This window comes from Ochotona princeps, chromosome 10, assembly GCF_030435755.1.
Source record: "Ochotona princeps isolate mOchPri1 chromosome 10, mOchPri1.hap1, whole genome shotgun sequence".
Classification (NCBI taxonomy): Eukaryota; Metazoa; Chordata; class Mammalia; order Lagomorpha; family Ochotonidae; genus Ochotona; species Ochotona princeps.
In genome coordinates, this window is record NC_080841.1 from 75,018,157 (window position 1) to 75,036,669 (window position 18,513).

At 45.0% G+C, this 18,513-nt stretch overlaps 1 protein-coding gene across 2 annotated transcripts in view; it reads right to left on the reverse strand.

Annotated features, from left to right (window-relative positions):
* The window catches only part of ODAD2 (outer dynein arm docking complex subunit 2), a 153,225-nt gene that overhangs the window by 119,795 nt on the left and 14,917 nt on the right, over positions 1-18,513 (reverse strand). For both annotated transcript variants that reach the window (XM_058668911.1, XM_058668909.1), the window contains exon 4: positions 15,762-15,909. In XM_058668911.1, the coding sequence (XP_058524894.1) occupies positions 15,762-15,909 (148 nt within the window). The remainder of the gene's footprint in view (positions 1-15,761; positions 15,910-18,513) is intronic.

The following is an 18,513-nucleotide window of genomic DNA, read 5'->3' on the forward strand; positions in this document are numbered from 1 at the left end:
AGAAAATACCTTTGGTATCTATTGTACGGGGCCCGTCCTTCCCTCCCTGTGGATGAGGAGGACATGAGGGCGTGGTGTGCTGAAGACAAAGCAAGGACCCAGCCACTCAGATCACCTTTGTGCACTTCCCTTCAAAACAGGTGCTGCATGCTAACGTCGGCGAACCAGGAAGTGCCAGAAGGTATATGGGAAAGCTGCCCGGCTCTTCAACACATGTTGGCTGAGCATTTGAAGTTCCCACATTATTTGTCAAGCACAGTGACAGCAACTAGAAACAGGGACTTGTTCCAAGTGACCCAGTAGGTAGCTAAAATCATAGACAATGTGAAATTCTAAATATACTTTTTTTTCTATTATCCATGATGAAGTTTCATTGATACAACAAATAATGCTGTAGCTTTATACTATACCATATGGATTACAGCGTTCATGTTAGTATCACAAAATTATAACATCATAATATTCAGATGCAGTTTCTGTCTCTAAAGATCATGATGGCTGTCTTGGTTATCAGACAGACTGTGTTGGGATCACAGGCCCTGTGTTCTGATAACCTTCATTCACCTGAGTGACAGCCCTGAAGCACGCAGCCAAGCATGATGCTGCACTTGTTTGCCAGAGAAGCTGGAAGGGATTTTTGTTTTTACATTAAAAGGTGAAAACTCTCGACATACGAAGGGAAGAAAGAAAAAAGCTCATGCTAATGTTCCTGAGGTCTGTGGTAAAAACAGGTCATCTCTCCATGGAGCTGTGAAGACATGCTGTGCTGTGTCTGTGAGCCAGCTGGATTCCGGCAACTGACCCTGCAGAGGGGAAGACCACCACCAAGAGAAGGATGAAAGCGACGTGCTCGGTGCCTTCAGGCAGCTTGCATAGGAGGGGAGGAAGCAGCGCTCAACTTTGACCAACTCAGCCCAAACTTTAAATCTCTGCGACAGGCAAGGGCAGCCTGCGAGGACTCCCAGAGGAGGGAACCTGAGTGGAGCCTGGGAGAAGATGTCTGATTGGGTTCAGGACAGAGAGTAAATGCTTCCCCTGGGAAGACAGGAGGGTCAGCTGAGCCAACTGTCAGTGCAAAAGCCCTGCGGTGTTCTTGGGCACGCCGTGGCGGGCCCCTGTGGACCCGGTGGCCAGGACTCAGCCCAGCAGCATCCATAAGAGGGGCTCAGCGGCAGGACTGTGAGTTTCATCTTTCTTGGATAGCTCCAATGAGATGCTGACATTTAAAAAGGTCACTGGCTGCAGAGGGCCCTGGCTGGAAGGGGCCAGTATGCAGGTGTTGAGGCCATCCTGCTCTCTGGGGTGATGAGAGGAAAGAGGATCACTTGGGAGTAGAAGCCAGAGAATTCACTCTGTATGTGTCATCAAGGGACTGAGAAAGTGAAAGGTCTCCGTGGGTGTGGTGAAGGAAGAGACTCTGGTGATGGTGGCGGATGAGCTGAGCCTCTATTGGGCAGCACACATGCAGAACCCACCACTGCAAGTCAGTGCCAGGACCCAGCTTTCCACAGAAGGACCAGAGCACAGCTGATGTGGGAGCGGGGCCCCCTTGGCTTCTACTGCCCCAGGGAAGCGACATAACCACCGCACAGCCATCCAGCTGGATTTGCATGCTTTCAGCATTTCTTCTAAGAATGCCACTCAGGGAATAAGCAGAGAGTGCCTGCCAAGCACAGAGGGCCTGGCGCCCAGCTTGGAGGATGGCTGCAGGCAGAGCAACAGGCAAAGTCACTCAGAGTGGAACACAGCCCTGCGAGTTAAGGTGATAAGACGCATCACTGAGCCTCTGCTGATGTGCAAATCCATTCTGTACTGAAGACAAGTTGGTACTACTGACTCAAGACTTAACAGAATTCCAAGGAAAAGGAAAAACTACTGTTTGCAAGAGAGAATGCAGACATATGCAGGTGCCTGTGAAAAGTCCGTGGAAACGTCTTGTACGAAAAACACCCTGCATGGATTTCAAACTTTTTTGCGCCTAAATAAATTTATCTTTGGATTCCATTTTCCATAAACCTTTAAAAGTCCCAACACACATGTGAATTTGTGTATGTATTTCCTTAAGGAAATGAGGCTCATGTTGCCTTATGAAAAGCTGGGGAAGACGTTCTTTTTTTAAACCAGGAATGGGTAAGGAACCATACAAGGCTTCCATATGCTTTCTTTTTAAGTAACCATAGGACACTTACAAAATTACCAGCTTACTGAACTGTCCTAGCCATTGCAATGAGCAAGAAATTTGCAGCAAATATAATGATCCTAAATGGAGTCAGGAGTATGAACCAAATAATGATGACAATTAATCAAGACAGTCCAATAAAACGGCCAGATTTAAGGGCAATATTTTAAAATACAAATAGCCAATCCAAAAGTTTATTTTTGTACTCATGCCAGTATTAACAAAACAGGAGTAATCAAAACCACAGTGACTAATTCCCATAAGACATGTTTCAGTTATGTTCAGAAAAAGACTATTAAATTTTACTAAAGCACATAAAAGACTAAATAAATAAACGGTCACACCATGTTCCTGAGCAAGATAAGTCAACGTTATTAAAATTGCGATTGGGGATAATGTTGTAGTAGTGTAGGTAAAGCTAGTGTTGGTAATGCCAACAACCCATGTGGGCACTGGTTTGTGTCCCACCTGCTCAGTTTCTGATTCAGCTCCCTGGAAAAAACAGCAGAAAACAGTCTGAGTGCTTGGGCTCCTGGTACCCAGACAGAAGACCTGGAAGAAGCTCCTGGCTTCCATTATGGTCACCTGGGGGGTGCACCAATCGATGATCTCTCTCTCTCTCTCTCTCTCTTTCTCTCTCTCTCTCTCTCTCTCACTGACTCTCTAGCTCTGCCTTTCAAAGAAATAAGTAAATCTTCTTTTAAAAAATTGCAACCAACCCAAAAGTATTTCATAAATTTGTACAAAACAACAGAAACTCCCAACAGGATGGTTTAGCTCTAAGGATGATTTAGAAGGAGAAAAAAATGCCAAAATTCAGGCAGGATTTAAAAGACAGCTATCAGCTCTACCAAATATTAAAGTAATACTAACTACAACAGCACAGAACGGCGTGGAAGCATTCTAACATATCGATGCAACAGAGAAATCCAGAAACAAACTCCCATGTGAGGGTGCAGAATTGGGTACAAGTGGAACTCAGAGCACGTGAAGCAAGACGGAATAAGCCTGTAATAAGTGTTGACACCGATCACTAGCCAGCTAGCCCAGAAGGGAGAAAGGAAGTCCGTGGTCTACCTTGATCTAGATGCATAAAGTGAACTCCACATGGAACACGGATCTGAGCAAGAAAACTACCAGAAGGAAACAGAAAATGTGCGTGTCCTCCTGGAAGGGCTCTGCGAAACCACCCGGTTCCCAAGTCCTAAGAAAATGATTGAGCATTTACAACGATGGGTTTTAACTCTGGATGACCAATTTTAGTTCTCCGAGAAGATACTGGAGTCTTTCCCGGCAAAGAATCTATTCAGACCAATTCAATCAAAACTCACAAATGGTACCTGGCACCAGAGTCCTTTTTTTATTGGCTTGCTTTCATTTCCAACAGCCCTGGCTGATTTTGCCATGTATCCAGTGTAGAAAATCCCTGGAACATTACTGATAATAGACTGATTTCTGCTTTCTGTAAGAAGTTGGCAAAAAAACTTTTTATATATATAAACCCAGTTTGGTTTGCTAGTTTTCATTATCTCCAATCATATTTAAAAGATTTTAATGCAAGATCTCTCAGACTTTAATGTGTACATAATTATTCTCTTTTTCAGAAGGCTTTGCAGAGGTATAACTGACATGCAAATATCTGCTCACATTTAGTGTACATATTTGATGAGCTTGGACATGTGCAAACACTACATCAAGGTAAGCCAGAGATTCATTGCCTGTGCGAATTTCCTTGTGCTGCCTTGCCTTCTTTCTGTGTGTGTGCTAAGAACACTTAACCTCCCTTCTTCAACATTCTAGCTGAAAAATACCCATTGCCCTCAGCAGGCATAATGCTGAATAGCACAGCTCCAAACTTATTCACCCTGTATAAATGAACCTGTATGGCCACTGAACAACTCATCATTACAGCTCTTTGACCCAAGCAATCTCACTTCCAATTCACCCTACAAAAACAGTGAGCATACAGAGACTATGCTAAAACATTTGCGGGGACTGGTGTGGTGATGTAGCAGGTTGAACTGCTGCCTTCAGTGATGGTGGCATCCCATATGAGCACAGCTCAAGCTCCACACTGATGCAACTCCCTGCTCATGGGCCTGGCAAAACTCTAGGAGATGGCCCAAGTACTAGGACTTTGCCTCCCGTGTGGGATACACAGGTAGAGTTCCTGGCTCCTGGCTTTAGCCTCAGCCCTGGCTGCTGTAACCATTTGTGGAGTGAAACAGCAGATGGAAGGTTCTCTCTCACTGTCTTTCAGATAAATACATAAATAAACTAAAAAGAAGTGATGGCATTAGGGCCCAGTGTGATGGTGTAATTGGGTAATCCTCCCCCTGCAATGCTACATTCCCATATGGGTACAGGTTTGTGTCCCGGCTGCTCCACTCCCCATTAAGCTCCCTGCTTATAGCCTGGGAAACCAGTAGAGGATAGCCCAAAGCCTTGAACCCTGCACCCACTTGGGAGACCCAGAAGAAGGTTCTTGCTCCTGGCTTCAGATCAGCTGGGGAGTGAACCAGAGGACAGAAGATCTTTGCATTTCTCCTTCTCTCTGTAAATCTGCCTTTCCAATAAACATAATCTTTTAAAAATATTTTTTAAATTGCTGATGCAACCATTTAATAAAATACTACATAGTCATTGTAAGGCCTGAGACAGATCAGAAAGATCACTAAGAGTGAATGCCCTATCTAAAAAGCAAAACAAGGATTGAGAAAAAAATATGATTTAACTTAAGTGTAGAAATAAGGGGATTTCTCCTGTGTGGCTTGCATTTCTGCCATGAGGGTCAGTTAGCATACTGTGTATACGGAACTGTAAGTGCTTAAGCCCAGAGGGCGAAAAGAGAGGACCGCAGGAACAACGTGTTTCTGCCACGACATGCACAGTGCAGAAACAGTGGCAGGTACAGACACACCCTCAAGAGCAGGGCTGTGAAAGGAGCCAGGACCGGTCAGCAGGACAGTTAGGGGCCAGTAGACCAGGAGGGACATGGGTCGGGAAGAGACATGTAAGATGAAGGGCCCCTTATCTCCATCCGCAGGGTCTTAGTGCTGACCACCAGCTATAGAAATTCTCCAGCACGCAGTCATCTGGGACGGGACAGGAGGACAGGTTCTTCACGCAGAAAGCAAAGCACCACATACATCCTACCAGCTGGGAACCAGCAGGGCCCTGCTTCTCCAAATGAGCCAGCTTTCTCAGATGTCAGGGACAGCAACTTTGAAGAACTAGTAAGTGTTGCTGCCATGGGTATGCAAAAAGCTCATGGAAAACGTGCATTATTTTTTAATTCCATTTTCCCATGGATTTCAGAAGCACCCTTGTACGTCAAGCAACACATTTCGCTTTGAAAACCCAAACCTATGATATTTTCAGATCATTATATAAAATTACTCAGACATCAAATTTCTTTCCAATCAAAATATTGGCAATAACTAAATCATCATGTCTCGCCTAACTCTGCCCTAGCTGGGCTAGGTCCGAGGGCATGTCTATGACTAAGTACACGACAGGATGAAGTGCCAGCTTAGGGACTCCCTGTCGCTCCTCAGTGGGGAGGCTGATTGGACATGGAATGCTGTTCAATGGGACTGCACTGCCTGGGCAAAGTCCCTGTCGCTCTCCAGTGGGGCAGTACCACATGGGCACTATCCCTAAAACTCTCCAGTCACTCTCCAATGGGACAGCACTGCATGGGCACCGTCCCTGTCACTTTCCAGGGTGGGGCAGCACCGTGTGGTCTTCGTCCCTGTCACTCTCCAGTGGGACAGCACCACATGGGCACCATCCCTAAACCTCTCCAGTGGGACAGCACTGCGTGGTCTTCGTCCCTGTCGCTCCCCAGTGGGACAGCACTGCGTGGACACCGTCCCTGTGGCTCTCCAGTGGGACAGCACCACGTGGGCACCATCCCTAAAACTCTCCAGTCACTCTCCAGTGGGACAGCACTGCATGGGCACCGTCCCTGTCACTTTCCGGGGAGGGACAGCACTGCGTGGTCACCGTCACTGTCACTCCCCAGTGGGACAGCACTGCGTGGACACCGTCCCTGTGGCTCTCCAGTGGGACAGCACCACATGGGCACCATCCCTAAACCTCTCCAATGGGACAGCACTGCGTGGTCTTCGTCCCTGTCGCTCCCCAGTGGGACAGCACTGCGTGGACACCATCCCTGTCACTCCCCAGTGCGACAGCACTGCGTGGACACCATCCCTGTCACTCCCCAGTGGGACAGCACTGCGTGGACACTGTCCTTTGTCTCGCTTCCCTCTGCTCTTCCTCCACACTTATTTCATGGTGATCACCAGCAGGTAAATGGAGTTCTCATTTATTTGTGGAGCGTAGATTTCCCCCCTGGAGGTAAGGATCTTCCCCCCTCCTCCCTTCTCCTCCAGGACAAAGAGAAAACGAGACAAATGCTTTTCTTGTGGGCAGTCTCAACATACAAACACCACCAGTCACGTCTTCCAAACATTCAAAATACATTCCCTTCTCACCCTGAAATGTTTATGAAAACATACACACAATCTCTACTGAGTAGAAAAGGTTAGATTATCAAATTTTATTCTCTAATAATATCTAACAAGTAATTTTTAAGAAAAGCACAAAAATCCTACTCTTCACTTGGCCACTATAATTTTTTTCAATTTAACTCATGTCAATGCAGCAACGTATATGTTAACTTCCAGAATGCTTCTCAGGAAAGTGGGACTAATTTTCCTTTCTAGCCACCAGAGTTGTTTTAGGGGCATAAACCCATTTTTTCATTTTCAAAAGATTATTTTTAAAAAGGATAACTTCATACTGATTTTCTCCATCTCTTAAGTAAAAACTTCACCAAGCCCTGCCATGCAACAAGGAATGTCGTGTTCCCTTAGGAGTGATGGGGAAGTCCAGCCCGCAGGCCACGGGAGCAGGCAACGTGAGGGCTGCGGCCTCCCAGCTCCTGAGTTTCCTGACAGCAGGACAGAACAGCCAGGCGACAGGCTGTAAAGATAGAAGGTTGGATGCAGTCCCGGCCCACAGCTGCCTTCTGTGTGGCCTGGAGCAAAGTGTTTCTCAGCTTTTCCACCAATGAAACAAGGATCAAACTACCTGCCACCCCAAACCCAAAACCAGAGTAAGGGGAAAGGAATTTAATTAACTGTAATTGATCGCAAAGAACATCAAATTCCTGCAGTGAAAAATCATATAACCTCTAATTTCCACTTGCAACTCTTTAAGTAATTAAGGGTGTGTGTGTGTGTGTGTGTGTGTGTGAGAGAGAGAGAGAAAGAGAGAGAGAGAGAGAGAGAGAGAGAGAGAGAGAAGCAACCAGTGCGTGGACCATCATCAGGGCACCAAGCCTCGCAAAAGTAGTCTGTAGCAAAGGTATTCAAAACCTGAAAATGACTTTCGCAGAGAGGAAGTCCCAAACATGACATCTGGAGGGAGTCCCTGTCATCTACAGCATGGCAGCACTGCTGAGCAGAGTGTCCCTCAGGCGCCACGCTGGAGGCAGCAACTGGCCACCGCAAAGCCAAATGAACCACCAGGCATGTGTCATTTTCATGCCCTGGAAAATGCTCAATTTGAGGACAGAGGAAAAGAATGATCACACTCTCTGGCTCTCATGGAAGATGTTGTCCACATTGCCGTACGGCTTTGGCCATACAGAATAAACCAGGCAGGCTCCCACTCCCCAGCCTGCTGTGCCGTGGGGACAGAGGACAAAAGTGCAATGACACATGATGACAGACTCTCCACTTCTCAGTGCAAGCCCTTAGCAGTGGCCTCTTGTGTCTTCCCACTCTGATTCATTCTCCTTAAAACCTTTTAAAATCAATTGTGTTTTACTTTATTTGAAAGACAGAAATAGACAGAGCTCACCAATTTGCTGGGAGTAAAGCACTTGAGTGCCCTCCCATGGTACCCATTAGCAGGAAGCTGGATCAGAAGCAGAGGAGCTGGGACTCAAACCCAGATACTTTGATATGGGATGTGGTGTCTTAAGAGGCAGCTTAACTGCTGTACTGAATATCTGCTCCTGTGTGGATTTGTTCTGCAACCACCACCTGCTGCTGTCACCTTCCTGTCAGTACTTCCATGATCCTGCTCCCCACTCTTTCTGCTGGACTCTGACCAAAACCCTGGGTGCAGAAACCCACAGAAGCAGGCAAGTGGAGAGACAGGCCTAGGAACTTCCTGGCATGTCTCCAACACTGTAGTAAGCTCCAGGAACAGGGTTTCCCATGTTGCCTGTTAATATGACCCAAGGCAAGCCTGGAGCTGACGTCACAAGGCGCAGACTTCCCAAAGTGACAGCCCTGGTGCAGGAAGAGTGTGATTCTACTTCTAGACACTGAGATCCTTCCAAATGACCTAAAAGCTCATCAGTCAGATCTCCCACTTTCCCCCTTGGATTTACTGACCGTATAGTATTGAACTGCACACCCAGTGTGTATGAAAATGGATTTCAACAAGTTTTCTGTCCTGAGTCCCGATGCTCTGTCTTCACAGGGATGCAATGCCCATCCACCACGTCTGTACCTTTCACCACTGTGCTTTACTCTGCTACAGCGCTCATGTGCACTCATGTGCACCACCTCCCACAACTAACACACCCACGTTTCCCAACAAACAAATTTCTATTTCCTGTTTCTTTTTTTTAACATATATTTTTATTGCATTTCATTTTTTTTAATTAATTGCATTGCATTATGTGATACATTTTTTATGCACTGGGATTCCCCTCGCCCCTCCCCATACCCTCCCCCGGCGGATTGGTCCACCTTGTTGCATTTCCATAGTTCAAATTCAGTTGACATTCTTTCATTGGAGGTATTTACCAAGCATAAAGTCCAGCATCTTATTGTCCTGCTAAGTTCAATGGTTTCTTGGTGAGACTATCTCTGGTCTGAAGGTAGAGCCGGCAGAGCCCCAACATAATATTTCCAACCATTTACAACATTATGGCATTAATTGACATGGTATTGATTAACCAATATGTTAATAGGAAAATGCAGGTTCTCAACCACAACCTGTGACTTCTTCATAGACATTTCAATTTTGGTTTATATTCAACCGTGTTCTATACACCTTAAAATGGCTTAGATTGCTATTCAGCTGTCTCATGCCTATTTTAATTTTAGTATTTAGCAGTTTATAGCATTGACGCATGATTTCGCTGAACCTGGCTGTTTTTCGGGTGGTCTAACTCTATAATTTTAACAGGATATATGTCAACAGTTTAGGTGAACAGTTACAGGAGGGGTGTGCAGAGAAATCTTCCATACCCCAGTGAGGAGTAACTAATCTTTGTGTCCCACCCAGTGAGTTATAAGTGCATCCCCGCTGACCGTTTCCTGTCTGTTTCTAAGCTTTCCTTGTTGTTCTCTATCTATTCTCATTTTGTTTGTTTGTTTGTTTGTTTGTTTTGAGGGGTTTCTGGAGCATTCCTGATGGTTATTACGAGAGGGGGTGGGGACCCAAAGTTGGAAGCAGGCAAGGACCAGAGAAAGCTCCTCTCCCTAGTCCCGAAGGAAGTTTACTGTTCTTCTGTTTCTGTGGACCGCTCAGGGATCCTGGTTGTTGTTCCGATGACCTTGGATCCTGCAAGCCAGGATTTGGGCTTCTTCCATCTCAAGGAGCTTCTCCACATGCCTTTAAAAACGAGTGAAATTTGCGCCTTTCACAAAGAACAAATAATCTTCCTTTGCTGCAAGTGACCAAAAGCAAAAGCCTTTTCCTTGCAAGCTTGTGCAGCAGTCCTGGCCACAGGAGCAGTGTTATCCATGGGATGGGAGTGAAGATGCAACAGCAAGAGCAGCAACTGGCTCAGGCGGCAGGAGGGCCTGGCAGTGAGCCCCCCGCCCCCTCCTGCATGCCGCCACCGGTGTTCTGGGGTGAACTGAATGAATGCAACACCACCTCTTGAATAAGAAGCAGCTGAGGAGAGACCTGAGCCATCAGGAGAGCAGAGGGCAGAACAGAAGAGCTTATCTGAAGATAGCTGAAAGCGGGGTATAGTGTCTGCACAGGGAATCAGAATCATCAGATGTAAGGGCAGGAAGAAGCCAGGAGATTGATCAGTTCAGAAATGCAATGTACTCATTAACTCAAAAACTGAATCATGTTCTAAAAATCCAGATGAAAAGATTATATATATGCATATGCATATATATATATATATTACTTGCAAGTCAAAATGAACATATGTCAAAGTCAAATAATTAAATCCTAGCTCCCTTTATGCAGGTGCCAAGAGCTGAGCTCATAGCTCTGGATAAATAATAAGCTAGGGTTCACTGACCTGTTTGGGTATTAATGAGCTCATCAATTTTTTTTCAGCAATCACAGACGTTGCTCTACTTGGAAAATGGTAAGTAGAAAAGTCAGGTCAACATTAACATTTCTGTGCTAGTTTAATTCTACATCGAAGCCATAATTTCATAAATTAAAATGTCAGGTGTATTTATTTTGAGATCATCTAGAGACATTCAATTTTGCATTTCACAGACTTTTAATATCCTTTTGTGTCTGCATATAAAACATTTATCTGTGTCAAAAATCTTGAAATCATTTGTAGATATATTTTTTCTTTTATTGCCTATGTTAAGAATATTTACCTGTGGGAACTATAAGAATTCCAAGCAATTTACTGTCTGGCCAAAAGTATCACATTTGCACATGATTTATTGATGGATAACGTGTGCAAGCTTGAGTAGCACTTCATCAATACATGTTTTCCTTAGCTGCTCTGGGACAGAAATAGGGCATCCCTTTTTGGCCTGATGTTGCGTGGGCTTATCCTAAATGGCTGGAAATTTCAAGATCATTATTCAGCCATCAGGGCTGTTGTGTTAGGAAGGTCGTTCTTGCCATTATGTTCACTTGGGGGAGCAGGGGGACTGTCAAGGACATCACCCACTACCTCACTCAGTGCCTACCCCATTATATCCTAAGGGAGAAAACTGCCTCTGCTCTTTGCACTAGGGTTGGTTACATTCATTGGCAACCACTTTGTTTTTATTTTAGGATGGTAAGCCTTTCCCTCACTGTATTAACTCACCATATTTCCCTCCTTTTATTGGTCGCAAGAAAACTTGAGGTGAGGAATGAGGGCCACCTATGCAAGTCAGGTCCCACCACTTCTTCCCCATAACAATAATCAAGCAATCGCAGCAGTCATCAATGCCAACAGTTACCAAACACTGGGTATTTTTTATGTGCTCGGCTTCATTTAGTGCTCATCAGAATCCTAGCATAGGAGAGTGGCTATTTTTCCATCTACACCATGAGGAAACTGAAGCCATCAGAGGTCAGCCAACAAAACCAAGGCCGTTGATCTCGCCAAGGGCAGAATTCCAGCACAGGCCACGTCTTCAATATCAAAGCTGGTGCTCCCAGTTCCTCTGCCTCCTGGCCCATCTTGGGTTTTTGCTTCCTTTCACTAAATGAAATCTAAACAATGGACCAGGCCTCCTTGCAATTCTCCTCTCCAAATCTTGCGCAGCTCACATGCCCTTCCTGAAACAACGGTGGGTGGCCAAGCCCTCCGCTGCCAGTGTTTTACCCGAGTGCCTTTTAAGAGGTGAGCAGAGGCAACTGCAGGTAGCTCTGTGACTCAGCCAAGAAGTAAAGGCATGGTACACAGGTGTTCCAGATGCCCTGAGGGCTGGGCCTTGGCTACCAGGTGTGCTGGGATGGGACCGTAGGTCAAATACGCACAAGAACACCCGCCATGGGGCAGCCAGGGATGGGAAGCCACATCCAGCTGTGCTCAGTGCTCATGCTGCTGAATTCACAGGAGACATTTAATACTTATAAAATATGATCCTTAAAATGCAAGTTTAAGATAAGCAAAATGTCATCTGCTTATCTGATCATGCTGAGGTTGGCTTTACAACAAATAGTCCCAGACTTAAAAAATAACTTTTCATGTTGGTCAAATCATTAATCAGATCAAAAGATCTCCAAGGTAAGTATTAGGTTTGGCTTCCTGTAAGCACATATTCTTATTTAAATTTGGAAATAGGTTTAATTTTATTGACTCATTTATTTGTTCAGAGGGCAATGACAGAGAGGAACAGGAATAGAAAGAGGGAGATACAGAGAGATCTCCCACCCACTAGTTCGCTCTCCATATGCCTGGAGCTGAGCAGGTTGGGCCAGGTGGAAGCCAGGAACAGCTTCTGGCTCTCCCATGTGATGGAGGGTTCTCAGCGCTTGGGCCATCGTTTGAAGCCTTTTCAGTCTCATTAGTGAGATGCTGAAGCAGAACTCCCAGGACTCAAACTGGTTTTTGTGAAGGGGCCCTGATGTTGCAAGACACAACTTGACCCACTGCTGAATAATAACTGTATCTGCCACAACTGTCATGTTGGGCGACCATCACCACCATCTAATTCCAGAATATTTACTCTCCCTCAAAGGAATTATGCATAGAATAGCGTTCACTCCAAGCTCTGTCCTTTCACATCCTTGGGCAGCCATTTATCTGCTTTCTGTCTCCTCACATTTGCATATTCAGGATGTTCCATCTAAATGAAAATGGGTTCTTTCACTTGGCATAAAGGTTTCAAGATTTATTCATTGCAAAATGTGGTGAAAATTAGGATTGTTTTCTCTTCATTCATCTGTTGATGCGGATTTGCATTAGTGAACATCCTGCACTAGGAACTGTATATATTATATATTTATGGGGAACAATGTGAGATTCTAATCTATGTTTATACTGTCAGGTACTTAAAAATCAAGCTGATTAGATCTAGGGGCCAGTGGTATAGCAAGTTAAGCCAGAGCCAGCAAAATCAGCATCCATATGGGCACCCATTCAAGCCCCAGTTGCTCCACTTCTGACCCAGCTCCCTGCTGATGTGCTATGGAAAACACTGACAGCCCAGTGATTGGACCCCTGCCACCCACAGAGTGATATGGATGAAGCTCCTGGCATTTGGTGTGGCCCAGGTGAGAAATATGCAATAGGTTATTATTTATTATGGTTCACCTTTCTATGCAACAAATCACTAAAGCTTATATCTTCCAACAGAAATTTTGTATCTTTTGATTGTGAGTTTCCCTCTTCCTTCCTCTTCGCCTCCGTTCACTCCCTCAGCCTAATTCTATTGGACATTTTAGGTGCCACATAAGAGTGAGCTCAGGGGCTGCTTCAGTGATGTATTGCACTAGTGCTCCTCCTGTGGGGCCAGCATCCCATTCAGGCACCAGATTGTGTCCTGGCTGCTCCACTTCCAATCCAGCCCCTGCTAATGCCCCTTTGAAAGCAGTCAGAGGATGGCTCATGTCCCTGGGCCCCTGCACTTGCATGGGAGATCCAGAAGAAGCTCCTGACTCCTGGCTTCAGATTGGCTCAGCTCCAGCTGCTGTGGCCTTTTAGGAGTGAACCAGTAGATGAAAGATGTTTCTGTCTCTGCTTGTCTCTAACTCTGCCTTTCAAATAAAATAAGTAAGTCCTTTTTTGAAAAAGTGAGATCATGTGGTATTTGGATTTACTTTAGTTAGCATCCTGCATGTTCAACCATGTTGTCAGAAATTACAGAATTTGTTTTCAAAGGCTGAACAGTATTCCATTTTAAATAACACATTATCCAAGCATCTGTTGATGGGCTCCTAGGTTGATTCCACAAGTTGATTACTGTGAACAGTGTTGCAATGAACACTGAAATGCAGTCTCTGACAGACTGATTTCAAACACTTTGGATCTGTACTAGAAGTGGAAATGCTGGAAGTTCTATATTGGAGGATTCTGAGGATCCTCACGCTGTTTCCAATAGTAGCAGCTATAAATTTATATCTGCACCACAGTGTGCCAGGGACCGCTTGTGTCCACACTTTGAGGAACACCTGTTAGCCACAGCTTTTCATGATGCCATTTTTGCAGCAGTGGAGTGACACCTCATTACAGCTTTGATTTGCATCTCCCTGATGATCGCAATGACGAATGTTCTATTGGCCATTTACATACCTTCTCTTGACAAGTGTGGATATAAGTCCCTTGTCCGTTTTCTAATTGAGTTACTTCTTTTCTGCCCCTAAGTTGTTTGTATTTCTTCTCCTTGTATCTTTGGGGTATCGGCTCTTTGCCAGATTAAAAACTAAGTATTTTGGTGCAAAAATACTTGAAATCCATTCATTTGAGGAGCCTTAAAAAAGTCCATGAAAGGTCTCTTATGAAAAGGGTATTCATTTATTTTTAAAAATGTGACAACAAATAAATCTATTATTTTTTCATAATGATTAAGAAAACACAGTTGAGACGTGATGCTTAATAAACTGCAATTGCTAGGGCTTGTGTGGTGATGCAAGTAGGTTCAGCTGACTCTAGAACAGCCATGAACCATATCACAGTGCCTGGGGTGGAGTCCTGCTTCCACCCACCGATCCAGCCTCCTACTGATGTGCCTGGGGGTAGCAGGTGATGACTCAAGTTCGTGGGGGTCCTGCTTGCGCCAGCACTGGCTGTTGCAGGCAATTGAGGAGTGAATCAGTGAATGGAAGGTTCTCTTTCTCTGTCTCGATCTCTTTTCTCTGTATCTTTTTGTTGCTCTTTGAAATAAACAAACCTGAATAAATATTTTAGATAATAAATTACAAGTGCTTCAAATATATATTGGGCCAAGTCAGATAACATTTTATACAAGAATTAATCCATATAATGTATTTAAGTGGATAAATGAGAATAGAGTACGGACAATGTTTTGCAGTGATTAATGGTCATTTTTATTTTGAGATTTATGTATTTATTTCAAAGGAAGGTGACAGAGGAGAAAGCAATTGCAGTTTATTAAGCATCACGTCTCAACTGTGTTTTCTTAATCATTAAACTAACTCAATAGCATAGGTACTGTTAATGTCATTCCACAGGTTAAGGGAAAATCAAGGTTCAAACCACATCACTAACTTTTCAACAACCATACACTGAAAAGTGACCTAGCCTGGAAATGAACATATGGCCTAGCACTGTGATATAGTAGGTTAAGCTGCCAGCATCCCACATCATATCCTTGCTGCTCTACTGCCAATCCAACGCCCCAATGATGGCCTAGGAGAAGCAGCAGAAAAACAGCCTAAGGCTTGGGTCCTGCCACCTGCATGGGAAACCCATGTAGAACATCTGGTTCTCAACTTGTGCCTAGCTCAGCATTGGCCACTGCAGTCATCCAGAGAGTGAGTCAGTGGATGGAAGAAACCACACTCTCTTGTACCTATGCCTTTCGAGAAAATAAATAAATCTTTAAAAATGAAAAAAAAAAAAGGAATCTAAATCCAATGTGAAGATTCATGCATTTCACCATGCCTCACTACTGCGCAAAAAGAGGTGCCCAAGTAAAGACATGCTGGCGCTCGTGCCTCCCCAGCCAGGAGACAGGGCTGACAACAGGCAGCCTCACTGCTCCCTGCAAACCAGCCTTGATCCCTCGGGAAAGGGAGATCTTCTGTCTGGCACGTTTACACAACGAGGACGCTTACTACCCTTTATATGAGAGAGAAAACAATAAACTTAGAAGCAGGACAGACATTTTGGCGAAAGAATTCAAACTGAACATGGCAAACATGGTCCAAAAGGCATTCGTACCTTTAGATATTTCACCAGCTTCTGAATTTGCCAATATTCTGACGGTGAATCCACATTGGCTTCCTGACGAAGGTCAGTCGGCTCCTCTTCCTCCTCACTCTCTGAGGAGCTCTCGCTAAGAATCTCCTCACTCTTATCAAGGCTCTTCCTGCGAGGGACAAGAACAGGCACAACAAGCACCTGATTACACTTGGGCGAGGTGTACACAAGCAGCAGATAAGGCACGGACACCTGCTGAGTGCTTGCAGATGATGGCTAAGACTGATAAGAGAGGCTGGCCACATCACGTGTTCTGTATCACCACTCTGACTGTGGCACTAATCATAAAAAGAAACCAGAAACTGAACAGCCAAAGGCTGTGCTACACAGTAAGGCAACGATTGGTCCCCATGTGTCCCTACAACCCCTCACTTAAATCAATGACTTTAGCTAAAACTGAGTAGAATTAAAACTCTTCTTTTCCAATCCCACTAGCCACATTGAAGTGCTCAGTTCAGACGCCGACCACATCCTTCTATCACGGACAGGTCAACTGGGCAGTGAGAGGGCTGAGAGCCCTCTTCTCCATGATGCCTGCACCAAGTACTGCCAAGGCACCAAATGTCAGAGCAGCTGCCACAGCCTGATATGGGGGTGCCTGACCCACACAGCCTGACACAGCTGGGAGCCAAGCTGTCCCCAGCAGCCCCTGCAGACAGTGGGTACTGTGTCTCAGGAGGCACACATATATGTCTGTCACATGTAAGTACCAAGAACCCTGTCCACCTTGTTTCCTGTCTCTCCAGCAAGTAGCACACAGATGTACTTCTCCAAACGCTTGGTGTGAGAGAGAACGGACTGAAGCATGCATGGATGAACACATGATGGAATAACAAATAAACGTGTCCAGGCCAGGGTAGGAGTCTGAAACGGAAACATTTCTAATACTGAATTCCAGGAAGTGGCAAGAGAAGTGGGGCTGACAGGCAGGAGGTGACAGTGAAGAGAACTGACACCTAGAAGCTGGGAGACCAGGGCTGAGGCTGGCCTCAGAGTGATGATGGGAAACAGGTGCAGCTGAACTGATGCCCAACTCCTCAAGGACTGTACATTCACAGACAATGGCCACCAGCAAGGGAAGAGGTGTGCACTGTCAGTCTCAAAGGAAAGACACCTCTATGACAAGGAGAGAGAAATCTGGAGCCATGACAAATGCTGCCTCCTGTCCCTAGACCCTACAGTTAGGCAGGGATTGGGGACAAGGAGAGCCAATAGAGAATTGCTGCCTTCATGGGACATTTTTAAAACATGTGAGGAAGGAGAGGGCGGATGCACTTATATACAGGACACATGTCAGGAAATGCACTTCTGGGTCATGTGAAGGAACCCAAGAAGGCTCAGAAGCAGGCGCACGGTAGGTCTGCATAGATGGACCCTGGCACACAGGCCTGGGGACAAGAGTTCAGGTGAAGATTATCATGCAGAACAGTATCCACGCGGGAGAGGAGCCCGGCCACCCTCCAGACACTCCTGAGCCTTCTATAGACTCCTCCATACCTCATCGAGCCAGAATAGACACAGTAAAGCAGTCATGTTTTTCCAAGGAAAACAGTTGCTGCTGGGCCACTTCACACACACACACACACACACAGACTAGCCCAGAGTTCTCCAAAGTCTCTGAACTCTGACTTGAAATTCAAATACTTTACTTTAGACCAAACACCCACTTAGGAACAATGACATGGGTATGCTTTTTCCTATGCTTTTTCCTACCATTGAAAATCCTAGGAATCCTAAATAAAACAAATGGAAGATGTCTCTGAAAGAAAATCTCCTGAGGAGCAGCACAGTGCTCCAATCCGTCCTAGCCCGGGTCCTGGAGAAGAGCACACCGAAGGTCCCGTCCGTCCTTCCCCACAGTGGGAGACGCAAGCACCGATGGAGCATAATGGCCTTGAGAGAAGATGGCCTAACCACACAATGAAGAGTCGGACTTAGTGGGCCGAAAAGGAAAGCCAACTACAAGTTTTCTGCAACAAACTCAATCCAAATTCAATGCTATAGGTGGTTTGACATGACAAGGCAGGAAAAAAGAGATACTATTCAAAGCACTACATAAAAGGTAGCAGAATTTGCTGTATTAATATCAGATGAAGCATATTTCATGGTAAAAAAAAATTACCAGAACATTACATAATGATAAAAGAGAGACACAGCAATCCTAAACATATATACACCAAACAACAGAGCTACAAAACACATGAAGGAAAACAGAACTAAAAGAAAAACAGAAAAATATGCAATCACAGCTGAAGGCTTTAACAGCTTACAGAATAAACAGAAAGACAACAAACAAGGATGTAGGAGAAATCCCCATGAGCACTACACAATATTCAGTCCACAAGGACAGAGCACTTCCGCCAAAGAAAACAGAATAAACATTCTTTCCAAGCACCCAAAGAACCTGGTCCATACAAACCACCAACAATTTTAAAAGAAATAGTTACACAGAGTATGCTCACTGAGCACAATTAAACGAGACTAAAAATCAGTAAGAGAAGGATAAAAGGAGAACCTCCAAACACTGAAAACTACCCAAATAATGAAGGAGTCAAAAACAGTATATCAAGGGAAATTTTTTAAAAATACAAACTCAGTTGAATGAAAATTGAAACACAACGCATCAAATGGGGACTTGTAATCAGCCAACACAGCAAAATATTAGCTGAGTTACAGCAGGACATGCTGACATCAGAAATGGTCTATCAATAGA